Source organism: Thalassophryne amazonica, chromosome 9, assembly GCF_902500255.1.
Source record: "Thalassophryne amazonica chromosome 9, fThaAma1.1, whole genome shotgun sequence".
NCBI lineage: Eukaryota > Metazoa > Chordata > Actinopteri > Batrachoidiformes > Batrachoididae > Thalassophryne > Thalassophryne amazonica.
Genome location: NC_047111.1, coordinates 46,652,186 through 46,673,139, shown reverse-complemented (window position 1 = coordinate 46,673,139; position 20,954 = coordinate 46,652,186). Strand labels below are relative to the sequence as shown.

The 20,954-nt window shown below is 41.1% G+C and overlaps 1 protein-coding gene across 1 annotated transcript in view; it reads left to right on the top strand.

Moving 5' to 3' along the window:
- pdlim4 (PDZ and LIM domain 4) overlaps window positions 1-20,954 on the top strand; it is a 122,072-nt gene that overhangs the window by 82,041 nt on the left and 19,077 nt on the right. Inside the window, exon 4 of the mRNA XM_034177992.1 lies at window positions 14,821-15,086. Within this exon, the coding sequence (XP_034033883.1) occupies window positions 14,821-15,086 (266 nt within the window). The remainder of the gene's footprint in view (window positions 1-14,820; window positions 15,087-20,954) is intronic.

Here is a 20,954-nt window from a genome sequence, read left to right as displayed (position 1 = left end):
ACATTAAATCGGTGTGTAACTTTGCAAAAACAATGTCGGACTCTGTAGTTTTCTCTGGGCCCCTCCCCAATCGGACCGGGAGTGACATGTTTAGCCGCATGTTCTCCTTGAATTGCTGGCTGTCTGAGTGGTGTCCAAAAAATGAGGTGGGCTTCATAGATAATTGGCAAAGCTTCTGGGGAAAACCTGGTCTTGTTAGGAGAGACGGCATCCATCCCACTTTGGATGGAGCAGCTCTCATTTCTAGAAATCTGGCCAATTTTCTTAAATCCTCCAAACCGTGACTATCCAGGGTTGGGACCAGGAAGCAGAGTTGTAGTCTTACACACCTCTCTGCAGCTTCTCTCCCCCTGCCATCCCCTCATTACCCCATCCCCGTAGAGACGGTGCCTGCTCCCAGACTACCAATAACCAGCAAAAATCTATTTAAGCAAAAAAATTCAAAAAGAAAAAATAATATAGCACCTTCAACTGCACCACAGACTAAAACAGTTAAATGTGGTCTATTAAACATTAGGTCTCTCTCTTCTAAGTCCCTGTTGGTAAATGATATAATAATTGATCAACATATTGATTTATTCTGCCTTACAGAAACCTGGTTACAGCAGGATGAATATGTTAGTTTAAATGAGTCAACACCCCCGAGTCACACTAACTGTCAGAATGCTCGTAGCACGGGCCGGGGCGGAGGATTAGCAGCAATCATCCATTCCAGCTTATTAATTAATCAAAAACCCAGACAGAGCTTTAATTCATTTGAAAGCTTGTCTCTTAGTCTTGTCCATCCAAATTGGAAGTCCCAAAAACCAGTTTTATTTATTATCTATCGTCCACCTGGTCGTTACTGTGAGTTTCTCTGTGAATTTTCAGACCTTTTGTCTGACTTAGTGCTTAGCTCAGATAAGATAATTATAGTGGGCGATTTTAACATCCACACAGATGCTGAGAATGACAGCCTCAACACTGCATTTAATCTATTATTAGACTCTATTGGCTTTGCTCAAAAAGTAAATGAGTCCACCCACCACTTTAATCATATCTTAGATCTTGTTCTGACTTATGGTATGGAAATAGAACACTTAACAGTATTCCCTGAAAACTCCCTTCTGTCTGATCATTTCTTAATAACATTTACATTTACTCTGATGGACTACCCAGCAGTAGGGAATAAGTTTCATTACACTAGAAGTCTTTCAGAAAGCGCTGTAACTAGGTTTAAGGATATGATTCCTTCTTTATCTTCTCTAATGCCATATACCAACACAGTGCAGAGTAGCTACCTAAACTCTGTAAGGGAGACAGAGTATCTCGTCAATAGTTTTACATCCTCATTGAAGACAACTTTGGATGCTGTAGCTCCTCTGAAAAAGAGAGCTTTAAATCAGAAGTGTCTGACTCCGTGGTATAACTCACAAACTCGTAGCTTAAAGCAGATAACCCGTAAGTTGGAGAGGAAATGGCGTCTCACTAATTTAGAAGATCTTCACTTAGCCTGGAAAAAGAGTCTGTTGTTCTATAAAAAAGCCCTCCGTAAAGCTAGGACATCTTTCTACTCATCACTAATTGAAGAAAATAAGAACAACCCCAGGTTTCTTTTCAGCACTGTAGCCAGGCTGACAAAGTCAGAGCTCTATTGAGCTGAGTATTCCATTAACTTTAACTAGTAATGACTTCATGACTTTCTTTGCTAACAAAATTTTAACTATTAGAGAAAAAATTACTCATAACCATCCCAAAGACGTATCGTTATCTTTGGCTGCTTTCAGTGATGCCGGTATTTGGTTAGACTCTTTCTCTCCGATTGTTCTGAGTTATTTTCATTAGTTACTTCATCCAAACCATCAACATGTTTGTTAGACCCCATTCCTACCAGGCTGCTCAAGGAAGCCCTACCATTATTTAATGCTTCGATCTTAAATATGATCAATCTATCTTTGTTAGTTGGCTATGTACCACAGGCTTTTAAGGTGGCAGTAATTAAACCATTACTTAAAAGCCATCACTTGACCCAGCTATCTTAGCTAATTATAGGCCAATCTCCAACCTTCCTTTTCTCTCAGAAATTCTTGAAAGGGTAGTTGTAAAACAGCTAACTGATCATCTGCAGAGGAATGGTCTATTTGAAGAGTTTCAGTCAGGTTTTAGAATTCATCATAGTACAGAAACAGCATTAGTGAAGGTTACAAATGATCTTCTTATGGCCTCGGACAGTGGACTCATCTCTGTGCTTGTTCTGTTAGACCTCAGTGCTGCTTTTGATACTGTTGACCATAAAATTTTATTACAGAGATTAGAGCATGCCATAGGTATTAAAGGCACTGCGCTGCGATGGTTTGAATCATATTTGTCTAATAGATTACAATTTGTTCATGTAAATGGGGAATCTTCTTCACAGACTAAAGTTAATTATGGAGTTCCACAAGGTTCTGTGCTAGGACCAATTTTATTCACTTTATATATGCTTCCCTTAGGCAGTATTATTAGACGGTATTGCTTAAATTTTCATTGTTACGCAGATGATACCCAGCTTTATCTATCCATGAAGCCAGAGGACACACACCAATTAGCTAAACTGCAGGATTGTCTTACAGACGTAAAGACATGGATGACCTCTAATTTCCTGCTTTTAAACTCATATAAAACTGAAGTTATTGTACTTGGCCCCACAAATCTTAGAAACATGGTGTCTAACCAGATCCTTACTCTGGATGGCATTACCCTGACCTCTAGTAATACTGTGAGAAATCTTGGAGTCATTTTTGATCAGGATATGTCATTCAAAGCGCATATTAAACAAATATGTAGGACTGCTTTTTTGCATTTACGCAATATCTCTAAAATCAGAAAGGTCTTGTCTCAGAGTGATGCTGAAAAACTAATTCATGCATTTATTTCCTCTAGGCTGGACTATTGTAATTCATTATTATCAGGTTGTCCTAAAAGTTCCCTAAAAAGCCTTCAGTTAATTCAAAATGCTGCAGCTAGAGTACTGACGGGGACTAGAAGGAGAGAGCATATCTCACCCATATTGGCCTCTCTTCATTGGCTTCCTGTTAATTCTAGAATAGAATTTAAAATTCTTCTTCTTACTTATAAGGTTTTGAATAATCAGGTCCCATCTTATCTTAGGGACCTCGTAGTACCATATCACCCCAATAGAGCGCTTCGCTCTCAGACTGCAGGCTTACTTGTAGTTCCTAGGGTTTGTAAGAGTAGAATGGGAGGCAGAGCCTTCAGCTTTCAGGCTCCTCTCCTGTGGAACCAGCTCCCAATTCAGATCAGGGAGACAGACACCCTCTCTACTTTTAAGATTAGGCTTAAAACTTTCCTTTTTGCTAAAGCTTATAGTTAGGGCTGGATCAGGTGACCCTGAACCATCCCTTAGTTATGCTGCTATAGACGTAGACTGCTGGGGGGTTCCCATGATGCACTGTTTCTTTCTCTTTTTGCTCTGTATGCACCACTCTGCATTTAATCATTAGTGATCGATCTCTGCTCCCCTCCACAGCATGTCTTTTTCCTGGTTCTCTCCCTCAGTCCCCAATCAGTCCCAGCAGAAGACTGCCCCTCCCTGAGCCTGGTTCTGCTGGAGGTTTCTTCCTGTTAAAAGGGAGTTTTTCCTTCCCACTGTAGCCAAGTGCTTGCTCACAGGGGGTCGTTTTGACCGTTGGGGTTTTACATAATTATTGTATGGCCTTGCCTTACAGTATAAAGCGCCTTGGGGCAGCTGTTTGTTGTGATTTGGCGCTATATAAAAAAAATTGATTTGATTGATTCACCGCGGGGCGAAACAAGATGCTCACTCTGTGGGCAAACCACACAAAAATGACATCGGAATGGGAAAGTATAACTTGAATCAAAGAGGTGATAGGTTGTATGTCTGTGGATGTTGCCAAAACCTTTAATAGATGCTGCAAATTAATAACTCAAAACACTGCTTAAGAATACTTTGAAACAGCTCTGTTCTAAACATTGTTCAGGAGTCTGTGTAAAGGAACACATCTCATGCACGATCTGGGGCAGTTCCATGGTTTAGTGGATGCAGAGATGTCTGCGTATTGTCAGGTTTGACTTGAAGTGCTGTGCTGCCACCTGGTTAACACTGGCACCTTCTGGACAGTTCAGTATTGTGTATCTATATTAAATTATGACTTCCATATTTGAAGGCTAAAGTTGGCGCAGGGTCTGTATGCACACATGTTGCTTGTTTAGACATTAAAACTCCTATATTTTACATTTGCTTACAAGATGGTATCTGTTTCAAAACATTGAAGTATTTGAGGTTACTCATCTTAGACCAGTCTGTCTTTGATGTACCACATTGACTTCAACTGTCAAAACAATTTCTTCCTAAATAAAACTGAAAAAGGACCAAATCCCAATAATGCAAAGAATATGGCTTGAGTTGTCTTCTGTGGGGGGGAAAAAAAAAAACATTGACTGTATTACTTGGGTCTATGGGCTAGTTGGTGTAGAGGAATGCTCACAAAAAGCGATCTTTTGGAGTGTGCAGTCAGTATCTATAGGGGGAACAGGACAGCATAACATAAAACATAGACATCTGTCAGAATAACTGTTGCTACATGGGTAGGTGGTGAATATTCAGTGTGATGCAGAGGTGAACAGCAGGATTGAGAAGGCAGCAGCAGTCATGGCAAGACTAAGCCACAGAGTCTGGAACAATTCCAGCCTCACTGAGAAGACAAAACTGCATGTCTACCAGACCTGCGTGTTCAGCACACTTCTCTACAGTCATGAGGCAAAAGGCCGCCTATGCCAGACATGAGGAAAAAAAGCTCAACAGCTACCATCTGAAGTGCCTTAGATGAATTCTGCACATCGGATGGCAGGACAAGGTGCCCAACAAGTCTTGGAATGCGCCAACATGAGCACCATGCCTTTGTTGGCTTGGCCATGTCAGGACAATGGATCTTGGGCTGCATTCCTAAAGATCTACTGTACAGTGAGCTGGCAGGGGACACTTATTTGGCTGGTTGATCACACCTGCGCTTCAAGGATGTCTGCAAGGACATGAAAATGTGCATCATCAATGTCAACACGTGGCAGCAGTGTGCAGAGGACCATGCAGCCTGGCACCTTATTGTCAGGACAGGTGCACAGAGGGCTGAGCAGCAGAGGAACCAAGGCCTTGCTGAGCAATGAGCTAGGAGGAAGGAGCGGCAGCCTCAGCAGGTGCATAGTACACGTGCAACAAATGCAGCAGAGATTGTCATTCACGCAGGTGCAGACGGAAACAAAATACAAAGATTTCCTGTATATTTGTATTGTCAACTGGCGGTGGTATGGCCTAAGCAGAGGGTCACTCCTTGAAGTCTGCTCTGCTTGAGGGTTCTTCCTCAAGTCATCAGAGGGAGTTTTTCCCTTACCACTGTCACCTGTGCTTGCTCTAGGGGTTGGTAAGGGGCAGACCTTACTTGTGGCAGCTTTGCTGTTGTGAAGTAAAATAAATTAATATTGAATTGAAAGTGTAAAGACAAAAGAAAAAAGCAAAAAATTGAACGCTATAACATCGTCTGCATGGCTTGACCTGCATTTATGGAAACATTCTGGACTTGATTGTTATTCAGAACATTGTCTGTCACTGTGTCCACTTCTGTGGTTTCTGGAACACTTTTTTTTTTTTTGTTAAACTGTGACTCAATTTGTAAGCATGACTATTACCCATGATTATGGCATATATTTGGCATGATTTCTGTGTTGTTTTTGAACAGAGGATAAGAATATAATATACTGTACCCCACCCAGTTTCAGCAAATTTGATAATGTCTCTTGTGGCATTTTCTTTAAGAATGGAGAATGAATATTGCACCTGTTTGGCACAGACAGGGCAGGTCTGGTTATTGACCTCTGTAACATACTTATCGAAGGTCACTATTTTGAGAATTTTTTTTTTTAAATCATTAAATTAATTTAGGAAGTTTGGGGAAAGTATCCTGGTAAAGGGGACAAATACCCAATCTCAAAAAGAACAGATTAAAAAGTCCATGCACTAGGAAGTGTTGATCTTCAGGGATTGGAACGTAGGAGTGAGCAGTAAAGTACCTAAATCTGACCATCCCACCCAGCAATCTTCATAAGAGCATGCACCAATTGCAACAATAGTGACTTTGTCTAACATAATTTATGAACAATAGCAGTATTGATATCAGCATTGCTCTCATAAATGGAATATTTTATTGACAAGTTGCTAAATACTGCATGAATGTGAAAGTCATTCAGTGTCAATATTATGGTTTGCTGTACCCTCATAAGATGGCAGCCACTTAACTGTTTGTCCCTTGTGGGTGGGGGCAGTGGACATTCCAAGAGCCGCTAAACTGTGCTAGCTTTGAGTAACATGTTCATGCAAAAGTCCATTCAAATTAACACTTGCTTTTCACTGTTCTCTGTTCAAAAACAGCTCTGCTTATGCATGAACCAGTCCATAAACCTTTGCCCAGATCCAGTAAAGCCTACTGCGCAGTGCTCTTGCTCCTGCCAGAGGGATGTGGTTTAGTTGCAGTCTGTCCTAGACTCATAGCCCTGTGCAGCCTGACTCCAGTAATAATGAAGCATTGAGAATGGGCTGTTGTGGCTCAGCCAAGATGTGGCTGTGAGCTGCCACCAGTTGACTGGGGCCGAGCGCTGTTGAATGATTTGTCAGTGGCTGGTGATTCGGAACCATTGTAAGGTTAAAAAAGGGCTTCCTTTTTGACGTCATCCAGTTTTGTATGAACTGAGGTATGCCTTGCTGATAGATAAATACTTTATTCATCCCCTGTAAGGGGAAATTCATCTGCCCGAGAGCATACATACATACACAATTCATCCATACAATAAAATACTAATAAATAAGACAAATATAAAAACACATGGAAGTAAAACTACATTAACAAGAAGCGTTAAACAATCTCATGGCGGCCGGGACAAATGATCTTCTATACCTCTGTCCTGCATCTCATGTAGAGGAATCTGTCACTGCGGTTGCTTTTCTGAGCAACCACAGTGTCGTGCAGAGGATGAGATTTGTTGTTAATAACAGAATTCATAATACACCTCAACCTACACTCCACCAGTTCACCCACAGAGGCCGCCTCCCTCCCCATCACTGACACGCACTTCCTGACAAATTTGTCCAGTCTGTTACTGTCCCTAACAGACAAGCTGTTCCCCCAACACACAACAGCAAATAATAGAACGAAACATTGAGAATGGGCTGTTGTGGCTCAGCCAAGATGTGGCTGTGAGCTGCCACCAGTTGACTGGGGCCAAGCGCTGTGTTGAACGATCTGTCAGTGGCTGGTGATTCTGAACCACCGTAAGGTTAAAAAAGGGTTTCCTTTTTGATGTCATCCAGTTTCGTATGAACTTGAGGTATGCCTTGCTGATAGATATAGATAGATGGATACTTTATTCATCCCCTGTAAGGGGAAATTCATCTGCCCGATAGCATACAAGCATGCTGCAAGCGCTTATGAAGTGTTCGATTGTTCAGTCACAACACAAGGCCTGGCCCTCGCATCGTCTCAACCCTATTGTTACTCCTGCTAGGGGCCAGGGAGTGGTAACAGATATTTTATGACCATTTTCCCCAAAAGCCATATGGCTAAAACATGAGGCTTTAGGGAGCATTGTAAGATTTTGCCTTTGTCCTTGAAGGCATTCAGTTTACTCCTTTGTTTGAAAGACATGGTCTGCAGGTCCAACACACTTTTGTTTTAGCCAGCAGGCAGAGGATTAGCAGCAATCTTCCATTCCAGCTTATTAATTAATCAAAAACCCAGACAGAGCTTTAATTCATTTGAAAGCTTGACTCTTAGTCTTGTCCATCCAAATTGGAAGTCCCAAAAACCAGTTTTATTTATTATCTATCGTCCACCTGGTCGTTACTGTGAGTTTCTCTGTGAATTTTCAGACCTTTTGTCTGACTTAGTGCTTAGCTCAGATAAGATAATTATAGTGGGCGATTTTAACATCCACACAGATGCTGAGAATGACAGCCTCAACACTGCATTTAATCTATTATTAGACTCTATTGGCTTTGCTCAAAATGTAAATGAGTCCACCCACCACTTTAATCATATCTTAGATCTTGTTCTGACTTCTGGTATGGAAATAGAAGACTTAACAGTATTCCCTGAAAACTCCCTTCTGTCTGATCATTTCTTAATAACATTTACATTTACTCTGATGGACTACCCAGCAGTGGGGAATAAGTTTCATTACACTAGAAGTCTTTCAGAAAGCGCTGTAACTAGGTTTAAGGATATGATTCCTTCTTTATGTTCTCTAATGCCATATACCAACACAGTGCAGAGTAGCTACCTAAACTCTGTAAGTGAGATAGAGTATCTCGTCAATAGTTTTACATCCTCATTGAAAACAACTTTGGATGCTGTAGCTCCTCTGAAAAAGAGAGCTTTTAAATCAGAAGTGCCTGACTCCGTGGTATAACTCACAAACTCGTAGCTTAAAGCAGATAACCCTTAAGTTGGAGAGGAAATGGCGTCTCACTAATTTAGAAGATCTTCACTTAGCCTGGAAAAAGAGTCTGTTGCTCTATAAAAAAAGCCCTCTGTAAAGCTAGGACATCTTTCTACTCATCACTAATTGAAGAAAATAAGAACAACCCCAGGTTTCTTTTCAGCACTGTAGTCAGGCTGACAGAGTCAGAGCTCTATTGAGCTTAGTATTCCATTAACTTTAACTAGTAATGACTTCATGACTTTCTTTGCTAACAAAACTTTAACTATTAGAGAAAAAATTACTGGCTGCTTTCAGTGATGCCGGTATTTGGTTAGACTCTTTCTCTCCGATTGTCCTGTCTGAGTTATTTTCATTAGTTACTTCATCCAAACCATCAACATGTTTATTAGACCCCATTCCTACCAGGCTGCTCAAGGAAGCCCTACCATTATTTAATGCTTTGATCTTAAATATGATCAATCTATCTTTGTTAGTTGGTTATGTACCATAGGCTTTTAAGGTGGCAGTAATTAAACCATTACTTAAAAAGCCATCACTTGACCCAGCTATCTTAGCTAATTATAGGCCAATCTCCAACCTTCCTTTTCTCTCAAAAATTCTTCAAAGGGTAGTTGTAAAACAGCTAACTGTTCATCTGCAGAGGAATGGTCTATTTGAAGAGTTTCAGTCAGGTTTTTAGAATTCATCATAGTACAGAAACAGCATTAGTGAAGGTTGCAAATGATCTTCTTATGGCCTCGGACAGTGGACTCATCTCTGTGCTTGTTCTGTTAGACCTCAGTGCTGCTTTTGATACTGTTGACCATAAAATTTTATTAGAGATTAGAGCATGCCATAGGTATTAAAGGCACTGCGCTGCGGTGGTTTGAATCATATGTCTAATAGATTACAATTTGTTCATGTAAATGGGGAATCTTCTTCACAGACTAAGGTTAATTATGGAGTTCCACAAGGTTCTGTGCTAGGACCAATTTTATTCACTTTATACATGCTTCCCTTAGGCAGTATTATTAGACGGTATTGCTTAAATTTTCATTGTTACGCAGATGATACCCAGCTTTATCTATCCATGAAGCCAGAGGACACACACCAATTAGCTAAACTGCAGGATTGTCTTACAGACATAAGACATGGATGACCTCTAATTTCCTGCTTTTAAACTCAGATAAAACTGAAGTTATTGTACTTGGCCCCACAAATCTTAGAAACATGGTGTCTAACCAGATCCTTACTCTGGATGGCATTACCCTGCCCTCTAGTAATACTGTGAGAAATCTTGGAGTCATTTTTGATCAGGATGTCATTCAAAGCGCATATTAAACAAATATGTAGGACTGCTTTTTTGCATTTACGCAATATCTCTAAAATTAGAAAGGTCTTGTCTCAGAGTGATGCTGGAAAACTAATTCATGCATTTATTTCCTCTAGGCTGGACTATTGTAATTCATTATTATCAGGTTGTCCTAAAAGTTCCGTAAAAAGCCTTCAGTTGATTCAAAATGCTGCAGCTAGAGTACTAACGGGTACTAGGAGAGAGCATATCTCACCCATATTGGCCTCTCTTCATTGGCTTCCTGTTAATTCTAGAATAGAATTTAAAATTCTTCTTCTTACTTATAAGGTTTTGAATAATCAGATCCCATCTTATCTTAGGGACCTCGTAGTACCATATCACCCCAATGGAGCGCTTCGCTCTCAGACTGCAGGCTTACTTGTAGTTCCTAGGGTTTGTAAGAGTAGAATGGGAGGCAGAGCCTTCAGCTTTCAGGCTCCTCTCCTGTGGAACCAGCTCCCAATTCAGATCAGGGAGACAGACACCCTCTCTACTTTTAAGATTAGGCTTAAAACTTTCCTTTTTGCTAAAGCTTATAGTTAGGGCTGGATCAGGTGACCCTGAACCATCCCTTAGTTATGCTGCTATAGACGTAGACTGCTGGGGGGTTCCCATGATGCACTGTTTCTTTCTCTTTTTGCTCTGTATGTACCACTCTGCATTTAATCATTAGTGATCGATCTCTGCTCCCCTCCACAGCATGTCTTTTTCCTGGTTCTCTCCCTCAGCCCCAACCAGTCTCAGCAGAAGACTGCCCCTCCCTGAGCCTGGTTCTGCTGGAGGTTTCTTCCTGTTAAAAGGGAGTTTTTCCTTCCCACTGTAGCCAAGTGCTTGCTCACAGGGGGTCGTTTTGACCGTTGGGGTTTTACATAATTATTGTATGGCCTTGCCTTACAATATAAAGCGCCTTGGGGCAACTGTTTGTTGTGATTTGGCGCTATATAAAAAAAAAATTGATTGATTGATTTATTATTTATTTTTGTTTTAAATGTCTTCCTGTGTGCTGTTTGTAGAATGATGTTGTTAAACACTTTTAACACTTAGTGAAAAGTGCTAAAAACAAAATAATTATTGAAAATTATGCTGAAGGAAAAGGCACAAGTATATGTCAGAAGAAATGGGACAAACAGACCAGTGACTACATGCAGCATAGTTCATACAAATTAGGCTGTTTTTAATGCCACCCCGTGACAGTAGGAGGTTCAAATTGGCCATGACTAATCTTGCTGAAAAAACCTCTAACACCAGAACCAAAAAGACACCAAAGATGCTCATGGCAATGAAAAGAAAACTTTGTAGTTAACGCCTGTGTCCATATAACATTATTCTGGTAGAAACGTGCTGGCAGAACACAGGGGGATCACTAAATCAGAGTTCCCCCGTGCTGGTTACTGCTTAGGACTTGGACAGCAAAAATGTAGATGACTGTGTGAATCATTGAGTTGATCTGTCCCAGCCAACTTGGGGAGACACACGCTCATCTTCCATCGCTTAGTCAAATTAAGGGTCGCGGTGGGCTGGAGCCTATCCCAGCAGTCATAGAGCGCGAGGCGAGGTACACCCAGGACAGGACGCCAGTCTGTCACAAGGCCACAAACAAACACATTCACACCCACTCGCACACCGACGGACAATTTAAAGATTCCAATCCACCTAACCCGCATGTCTTTGGATATGGGAGGAAACCGGAGCACCTGGAGGAAACCCACGCAAACACAATTGAACCCATAATTGCTCAAAAACATAAATCATGTAACCCAACAAATTAAAAAGTGAAAATTATGAAGATTAATGAACAAATACGGATGTGGAATTAATTACTTCGGCAGAGAATTCACAGTGGTGAGAGTGGTCTTTTGGGGAGGGAAGTTTATCAAGTTGACTGTGGCTTGCTTTCGCAGATGTGTCCTTAAGGTTCATAGAGGGACATGTTTTGCAAAATTACTACCCATTACTGCACTGGATGATATTGAAACTGAGGATGGCCTGTTGGCTGTTCCAGCAGTATCAAATATTTCATGTTTGTTACCTACAGTTCGCATGGAATGTCTTAAATCTAGACCTACTTTTAGGCACCTTGTCTGTGTTACTCTGGAGCCAAATTGTTTAATTGTTAATCCTACTGATGTCCTTAGTCTTGTTAACATCAGATCATTGTCCTCAAAATCATTGTTGGTTAATGATCTAATTGGTGATTACCACTTAGATATGATTGGGTTATGTGAAACCTGACTTAGACCTACAGCTGTCCTTCCTTTAAATGAGGCTTGCCCACCGGCATATACATTTAGTCATGTCTCTCCTGAGATGAAGCAAGGCGGAGGTGTTGCTTTTATTTATAGATCTAGGTTTACTTTTTAGTCTGTGTCGTGAGTACAAGCGGCCGAGATGAGTTTCCTCTGCAGGGTGGCTGGGCGCTCCCTTAGAGATAGGGTGAGGAGCTCGGTCACTCGGGAGGAGCTCGGAGTCGAGCCGCTGCTCCTCCACGTCGAAAGGAGCCAGTTGAGGTGGCTTGGGCATCTTTTCCGGATGCCCCCTGGACGCCTCGCTGGAGAGGTGTTCCGGGCACGTCCCATCGGGAGGAGGCCCTGAGGACACGCTGGAGGGACTACGTCTCTCGGGTGGCTTGGGAAGGCCTTGGGGTTCCCCCGGAGGAGCTGGGGGAGGTGTGTGTGGATCGGGAGGTCTGGGTGGCTTTGCTTGAGCTGCTGCCCCTGCAACCTGACTCCGAATAAAGCGGAAGAAAATTGATGGATGGATGGGTTTACTGTATTAGTTGTTGGGGGTCAAACATAATTCCTTTGAACACCTGATTCTCTGTTCTGTCTATGATGCTGTGTACTGTCACGGCCAGAAGAATGGAAATCAGTAGTGTTATTTAGTCATTGTTTATAGCCCCCCCAATCCATACTTGGAATTTTTTGATTAATTTGGTGTGTTCATTTCTGACTTATCAACTAGTGCAGATAATATTGTAATCATTGGTGATTCTAACATTCATGTAAATAAGTCGCTATTGTGCCCGACCGTGCAAGGCCAATATTGGTCGTGTGAGCCAAGAGAGGTGTAGCACAAGACCCACTCACAACTGAGACTGTCATCATTTGATGTAAAAGCCAGAGAGAGAGTAAATAAACCCTCCAATCTTGTCTGTAAATCATTTACGGAAATTGTGGATGCTTTGGGTTTCCAGCAGTGCATTCGGGGTTTGACGCATACTAGTGGAAATACCCTGGATCTGGTTCTTGCATCCATTATTGCGGTTACGAATGTTGATATCTTGCCCCTTGCATTAGTGGTCTCTGACCACTCACTTATTAAGTTTACACTTTCGCTGCCGTGTTTAGCGGAAACAACAACCTTGTTTACACAGTGGCAATGTATTAACCCCTCAACTGTGACTGAACTTGAGGCTTGATTGCCTAACATCTTAGCCTCAAGCTTAGAGGATGCCCACTCAGTAGATAGTATTGTGTATGGTTTGAATTCAGTGCTTAAAACTACACTTTATAGGATTGCTGGAAAATAACTTTTCTATTCCCATCCTACTGTATGCCTAACTTGAAAACAAGCTACTTTATTTCAACTGAAATGTTTATAGTCTAAAGTTAATATTAAATGTGTGGGTTTGTTTAGTCATTTAAAACTGTTGTCGTCTATAAAATTTAAAGCAGTAAAAGCACTATCTGAGGCAGCGGAGTGCAATAAAGTTTTGTCTGCTGAGGTGGCCGGGAACTGCAGGCAGTGTTATCAGTGGAGTGTACAGATAACGGCATTAATACAGTGTGAGGCTCTGTCATGTCACTGTGGAGTTTGTGAAAATGCTGGAAAAGGGCGTTGACCCCAGTATAAACATGTTCCCTTTGAGTACAGTGGTTTGGAAGTGTAGGTGTCTGCATCTGTGCTGCATTAGTCCCTGACATTTTTCCAAACAGTTTGATGAGAGCAGCTCTTTGGTGAAAGGTCTCACATATGAAAAACATAACATTTTAATGTTTTTACTATACGACACGTCTGCCAGTTACCATAAACTGTTTCAAGTCACAGAAGCAACAGCATAGCAGCAGTGTTTTTATTATGTATGTGTGTATATATATGTATGTGTGTATATATATGTGTGTGTTAAATTAGTTTTGATAGAAATGGCTTCACCCTACATATTTTGGGTTGTCCCCATTTAAATCTCAACATTGTTCACAAAGCGTCAAGTCCGAAATCATTGCACTGATCATCGGGTGGCATGGTGGATTAATGGTTAGCACTGTTGCCTCACAGCAAGGTCATGGGATCAGTTCCCACCTGTAGCCTTTCTATGTGGCATTTGCATGTTCTCTCCATGTTTGCTTGGTTTCCCTCCGGGTGCTCCGGCTTCCTCCCACTTCTAAAGACATGCAGGTTAGGTGAACTGGAAGCTTCATAATTGTCCAGATCTACCTTGTAAAAGAGATCTTGATCTCAATGGGATGAACCTGGTTTAAAAAAAAAACAAAAAAAAAACAACTTGTTGGCTATAATCGTGGGGAAGCTCTGTATCTGGAGACCAGTGTGACTCTGCAGCTGAGATGCGATGCAATAACTACAGATAGTAGGTGTACAAGTATTTGCTGACAGATATCCAGGGTCTACTGCAGTATAAAGCACCAACATTTATAGTGCCTTCTGTTGATACTTTATTGAATGCTTGAATGGGCTGGGTTGTTATATAGGGTTGTCACTTGCATTGTGAGAGAGTATCAGCTTTTACATTTTGCCTTGTGGTATGTCCCTCTGTGCATGCACAAATATGCAGGTGCCTCAGTGTTGAGGAACCACAGTTCTGTCGTTTGGTTGATGTGTCCTGTTTCCAATGAATGTAGAAGTTGCATCCTTTTATTTTTCTCAAACTCTCACCATTTATAGCTGTTGCTTATCACTGGGTTGTTTTAGAATGTGTTGATACTTAATTGGTGCTTAATCTTTGAAAAGCTTTTTTTCTCTTTCCCCATATGCTCTCTCTATAGAATTTCCGACCCATCTCCAGTGGATGTGTTGGTTACAGCCGTAAACCTTCATACACAAGTGAACCCCAGCCCCCACAGGGTCCGCAGCACACTCACCTGAATAATGGACACTCCAGACCAAACAATGAACACAGCTATGGATATGGGAATGGAACTGGACACACTCAGTATAACAACCCAGCAGGGCTCTACTCCCATAACAGCAGCAATGGAGAGCGGGCTCTGTCAGGCAAGATGGGAAGCCTCAGCATGAGTGCCACACACAGGTCAGCAAATTATAGTTTGTACTAATAATGGTCCAGAAAGAGCAATATCCCTGTTGGGGGTTTGACAAATGGACAGGGTACATATGTTTTTGCAACTTTACAGGAGTGATGTTCAAAATTTGTGTATGATTAATCCCACGCAGTACACACAACAGCCAGGACACCTCACTGTCGTAGCAAGCTTCCAGTCCCAACTGGGTCTTTAGGCTACAAAATTTTGAAAACGTATTTTGTGGAGTTGGGTGTTTAAATTTTAGAATTTCCCAGTCTGCTTATGATTCCAAAATAGTATACATTTTTAAAAGATGTCAAATGTTTAGTCATCCAGAAAGTATTCACAGCACTGCACTTTTTCCCACATTTTGTCTTATTCCAAAATGGTTGAAAATCATTTTTTACCCTCAAAATTCTACACATAATACCCCTTAATGGTGTAGAAAAGTTTTTAGATTTTTACAAATTTTTATATATACAAGGTCTGTTAGAAAAGTATCCGACCTTTTTTTTTTTTTTTTCAAAAACCATATGGATTTGAATCATGTGTGACTACATCAGACATGCTTGAACCCTCGTGGGCATGCGAGAGTTTTTTCACGCCTGTCTGTTACGTCATTCGCCTGTGAGCAGTCTTTGAGTGAGGAGTGGCCCACCCTCTCATCGATTTTTCCATTGTTTAGGAATGGCTCAGACTGCTGCTTTGTTTGATAAAAATTTTTTCAAAAACTGTAAGGCACAACTGAGTGGACACCATTCGATAAATTCAGCTGGTTTTCGGTAAAAATTTTAACGGCTGAGAGATTTTAGTCTGTAAGTGTCGCTTTATGGACGGCCCACGGTGCCTGATGGCGATCTGCGCTCCGAAGCGTCGTCATCTCGCTGTTTCAAGCTGAAAACTGCTTTCCACTGTTAAAGGAGATTTTGTAATGAAAGAACGTGCGGGCAGATTCGCATGTCGGGCCGGACCCGACCGCGGGGGGTCGCGACAGGAAAAACACCTCCGTTGGAAACCTTAATGGACAAGTTGGAACATGCCCAGCTGTTAAACAATTTCTCAGATACTCACTCGTTGAAAGCCATCAAAAGCCGCCTGAATTTTACAAATAGTTTTCAATACGGAGGTGTTTTTCCTGTCGCGGCGCAGACGGATTTGCGGCGTCGTCACGGAACCGACTGCGAATTTGCCCGCACGTTCTTTCACTACAAAATCTCCTTTAACAGTGGAATGTCCGCATAAACTCCTCATGCCGACTTCTTCTGAAACTTCTGTTCGCTGACGACGACCTGGGTGAACAGAGCCTTAAATTAGGAAGTTTTCAGCTCGAAACAGCCAGACGGACGCCACCTCCGACCACGCCGCGCCGATCCGCTTTGTGAGCTGTCCTTAAAGCGAAAGAAACTCCACAACCTCTCATCGGCCGTTAAACTTTTCACCGAAAACCAGCAGAATTTCTCGAATAGTGTCCACTCGGATATCCCTCACAGGCCCTGAACAAATTTTGATAAAGCAACGCGCGGCGTCTCAGACAAAGGATTTCAGCCGAGAGGGCTGGACCAGTGCTCACTCAATGCCTGCCTACAGGCGAATGTCACCGACACGCGTGAAAAAACTCACGCATGCGCACGAGGGTTCAAGCATGTCTGGTGTAATCGCACGTGATTCAAATCCATATACAACCCCTGGCAAAAATTATGGAATCACTGGCCTTGGAGGATGTTCATTCAGTTAATTTTGTAGAAAAAAAATCAGATCACAGACATGACACAAAACTAAAGTCATTTCAAATGGCAACTTTCTGGCTTTAAGAAACACTAAGAAATCAAGAAAAAAAGATTGCGGCAGTCAGTAACGGTTACTTTTTTAGACCAAACGGGAAAAAAATATGGACTCACTCAATTCTGAGGAATAAATTATGGAATCACCCTGTAAATTTTCATCCCCAAAACTGACACCTGCATGAAATCACATCTGCTCGTTAGTCTGCATCTAAAAAGGAGTGATCACACCTTGGAGAGCTGTTGCACCAAGTGGACTGACATGAATCATGGCTCCAACGTGAGAGATGTCAATTGAAACAAAGGAGAGGATTATCAAACTCTTAAAAGAGGGTAAATTATCACGCAATTCTGCAAAAGATGTTGGTTGTTCACAGTCAGCTGTGTCTAAACTCTGGACCAAATACAAACAACATGGGAAGGTTGTTAAAGGCAAACATACTGGTAGACCAAGGAAGACATCAAAGCGTCAAGACAGAAAACTTAAAGCAATATGTCTCAAAATATGAAAATGCACAACAAAACAAATGAGGAACGAATGAGAGGAAACTGGAATCAACGTCTGTGACCGAACTGTACGAAACCGCCTAAAGGAAATGGGATTTACATACAGAAAAGCTAAACGAAAGCCATCATTAACACTTAAACAGCAAAAACAAGGTTACAGTGGGCTAAGGAAAAGCAATCATGGACTGTGGATGACTGGATGAAGGTCATATTCAGTGATGAATCTCGGATCTGCATTGGGCAAGGTGATGATGCTGGAACTTTTGTTTGGTGCCGTTCCAATGAGATTTATAAAGATGACTGCCTGAAGAGAACATGTAAAGTTCCACAGTCATTGATGATATGGGGCTGCATGTCAGGTAAAGGCACTGGGGAGATGGCTGTCATTACATCATCATCAATAAATGCACAAGTTTACGTTTATATTTTGGACACTTTTCTGATGTTTGGGGATGATGAAATCATTTTTCAAGATGATAATGCATCTTGCCATAGAGCAAAAACTGTGAAAACATTCCTTGCAAAAAGACACATAGGGTCAATGTCATGACATAGGGTCAGTGTCAACCAGCAGATGTGATTTGATGCAGGTGTTAGTTTTGGGGATGAAAATTTACAGGGTGATTCCATAATTTATTCCTCAGAATTGAGTGAGTCCATATTTTTTCCTCTGCTTGGTCTAAAAAAGGAACCGTTACTGACTGCCACAATTATTTTTCCTGATTTCTTATAGTGCTTCTTAAAGCCAGAAAGTTGCCATTTGAAATGACTTTAGTTTTGTGTCATGTCTGTGATCTGATTTTTTTCTACAAAATTAAACAACTGAATGAACATCCTCCGAGGCCGGTGATTCCATAATTATTGCCAGGGGTTGTAGTTTTTTTTTTATAAAACTGTCGGTTTCTTTTCTAATAGACCTCGTATATGTATGTATATATATGTGTGTGTGTGTGTGTGTGTGTGTGTGTGTGTGTGTATATGCAGTCTGTTAGAAAAGTATCAGACCTTTTTATTTTTTTTCAAAAACCTCATGGATTTGAATCACGTGTGCTTGCATGAGCAAACCTTGAACCTTCGTGCGCATGCGTGAACTTTTCCATGCCTGTCGATTGCATAATTTTCTGGTGAGCAGCCTTTGTGTGGTGACGTGTGTTGTGCGCTCGGCGTTTTTTCATTCCAAGGAAAAAGACGGAACGACTGGAACAGTGCCGCATCAAATTTTCCCAGAAACTGGGCGACATAACTCCATAACTATTCACAGCCTTTTGCCATGAAACTCATTTAATGATCCAAGTATAAAATAACTAGACTGAGGGGAAAACAGTTGTTAGGTTAATCAGTTAATCCAAACTATAACCAACAGATTAATCTATTGCAAAAATAATTTCTTACAACCATAATGTACACTTTCTACACTGTGGTGAGACTTGGCATCAGATTGAGTGACATTCATAACACTTTAATATGCATTTCTGGTGACATGGGAAATAAAATTCTGTCAGTATTGCATATCTCTAAAATATAAACTACCAATGATCCCAGGTTGTGTACACTACAGATGTCTCTACTGCACCAACATCTGTGGTGACTGTAAAAGCCATTTGCTGTGAATCATTTCAAATGGGCAATATAATGTACGTTTATTTTCCCATTGTTCAAACTCCCAGAATTCCTGCAGAATTAATCCAAACTAAACCAACACACACACACACACTTCGAGGCCAGTCTTTTTGGGCGCTACAAATTGCTCACGGTGACTCACTTTTGCTGCCACATGCAGTCTTTCTTTTCGAGTGACCGTTTTTCACTCGTTCAGCCTCTCTCTAACAGACACACTTGGGTTGCAGTAAAGGTCCCCCCCCTCCCCCCAACAGTCTCCTTGGAGTAAAGTTAAACAAAAAACCAAACGTGCACTTTATTAAGACAGGATGTGAATACATCTGTCAGCGACTCTGCTTGTCTCCCACAGGTTAGAATGTTTGAAACCATTAAATGAACACCATCCTTCGCGTCTGAGAATAACTTGATGGATGGATGAACTTGCAGAGCTATAATGTTGAGTTGTTGTGATTAAGACATCGTGCCTTTAGAATTGCTGGTTTCTCTTTCTTATGGTGTTCATCTTTGCTGTTTCAAACGATAGCCACGAATCTGAAGTGTAAACAAAGGTAAATTGTAGACGAGTTGGTTTGTACTTCCACCACAGAAGATAATGTTTCCACCCTCCACTGTATTTCAGCAAGATCACCCAAATACTGACAATTCTGAGTTTGATGAATGGGAATATTTTTGTAAGTTTGTTCCATGCACAGTCTTTCCTCACAGCCAGAGAAGCCTATAATGTCTTTGGAGTTGTCATGGGTGTCTTGGTGGATCCCTTCACTCATTTTGCACAGCGACTCAATTTTTGATAGGTTCCTTCTCCAGACAGATCTACCATACAGTACCATACTGTTTGGATTTCTTAATGATTGCTGGAAATGACGTACAAGACACATTCAGTGAAGCTGGAAATGCTCATGTTTCCATCCCCTGATTTATCAAAAGAAAACTGGCTGTAAAACTGATTTGTGTTCACAATAATGCTTATTTAGCTTGTTCAAATACTTTTGGCTTCTGAAAACAGAGGGACTGTGTAGAAATATTATTTTTGCAAAACCTTGTGAATCAAAACTAAGTTTACATTATAAAGACATATTGAATGTTTCATTTCAGTTCTGTTTTGATGTACAGAGGCATATTAACAAGATGCAACAGCTTTAAACATGGCTGCATAGTGATATTCACATGTTATCATATGTGTTGCTGTGCAGCCATGCTGGATCCTTGTAAAATCTCAGAAGTTAGGCAAAGTAGGGCCTGATGAGTACTTGGGACACCACTTATCACCAGCAGCTACATACATGTTTCTCTCTATGAAGAGTTCAGATGCAAAACCCAGTATCTCCAAAACCATAAATATTTAGTTGAGGCCAACATGTACTTGACTGTGAAGGGGGCCATCAGTGTGCAAAATATGAAAGAATTTGAACAAACTGTTTTCTTTTTATTTATGAAAGTCTGTGCATTTCCGTAAATGGTTTCCTTTAAATCTCCATTTTCAGCTGCATTTTTCTCCATTTAAAAAAAAAAAAAAAAAAAAAAAAAAAAAAAAAGCACTTACTGGGTTTTGCATCTGAACTCTTCATATACAACTGGAGTTCTGTCATAAAGAACACCCAGTGTAAAACTTGTTTTGCACAATGTGAACATCTACCAGATCTGCTGTGGCATTCTTTAGCAACTGGAGGCAGCTGAAGCTGAAGTGAGGAAGGGAAGTTATGTTGCTAGAACTGGTAGATAATTTGTGTCCATGCTTGATAAAGATGCTGACGGGGAGTAAGTTCTAATGTTGCTGTTAGACTGTTGACAGTGATGTGCATTCCTAAAAAGTGCTTTTCTAGTATGCAGATGCTTTTCTTTCACCATTTCCTTTCTTCCTTTGGAAGGCTGACAGTGGCAGTCTGTATGTTCATGGCTTTCTTTAGACTGCTTCATTTATGCTTGTTCCTCCTCCACCTCAAACATCCACATCATGACACCACCTGG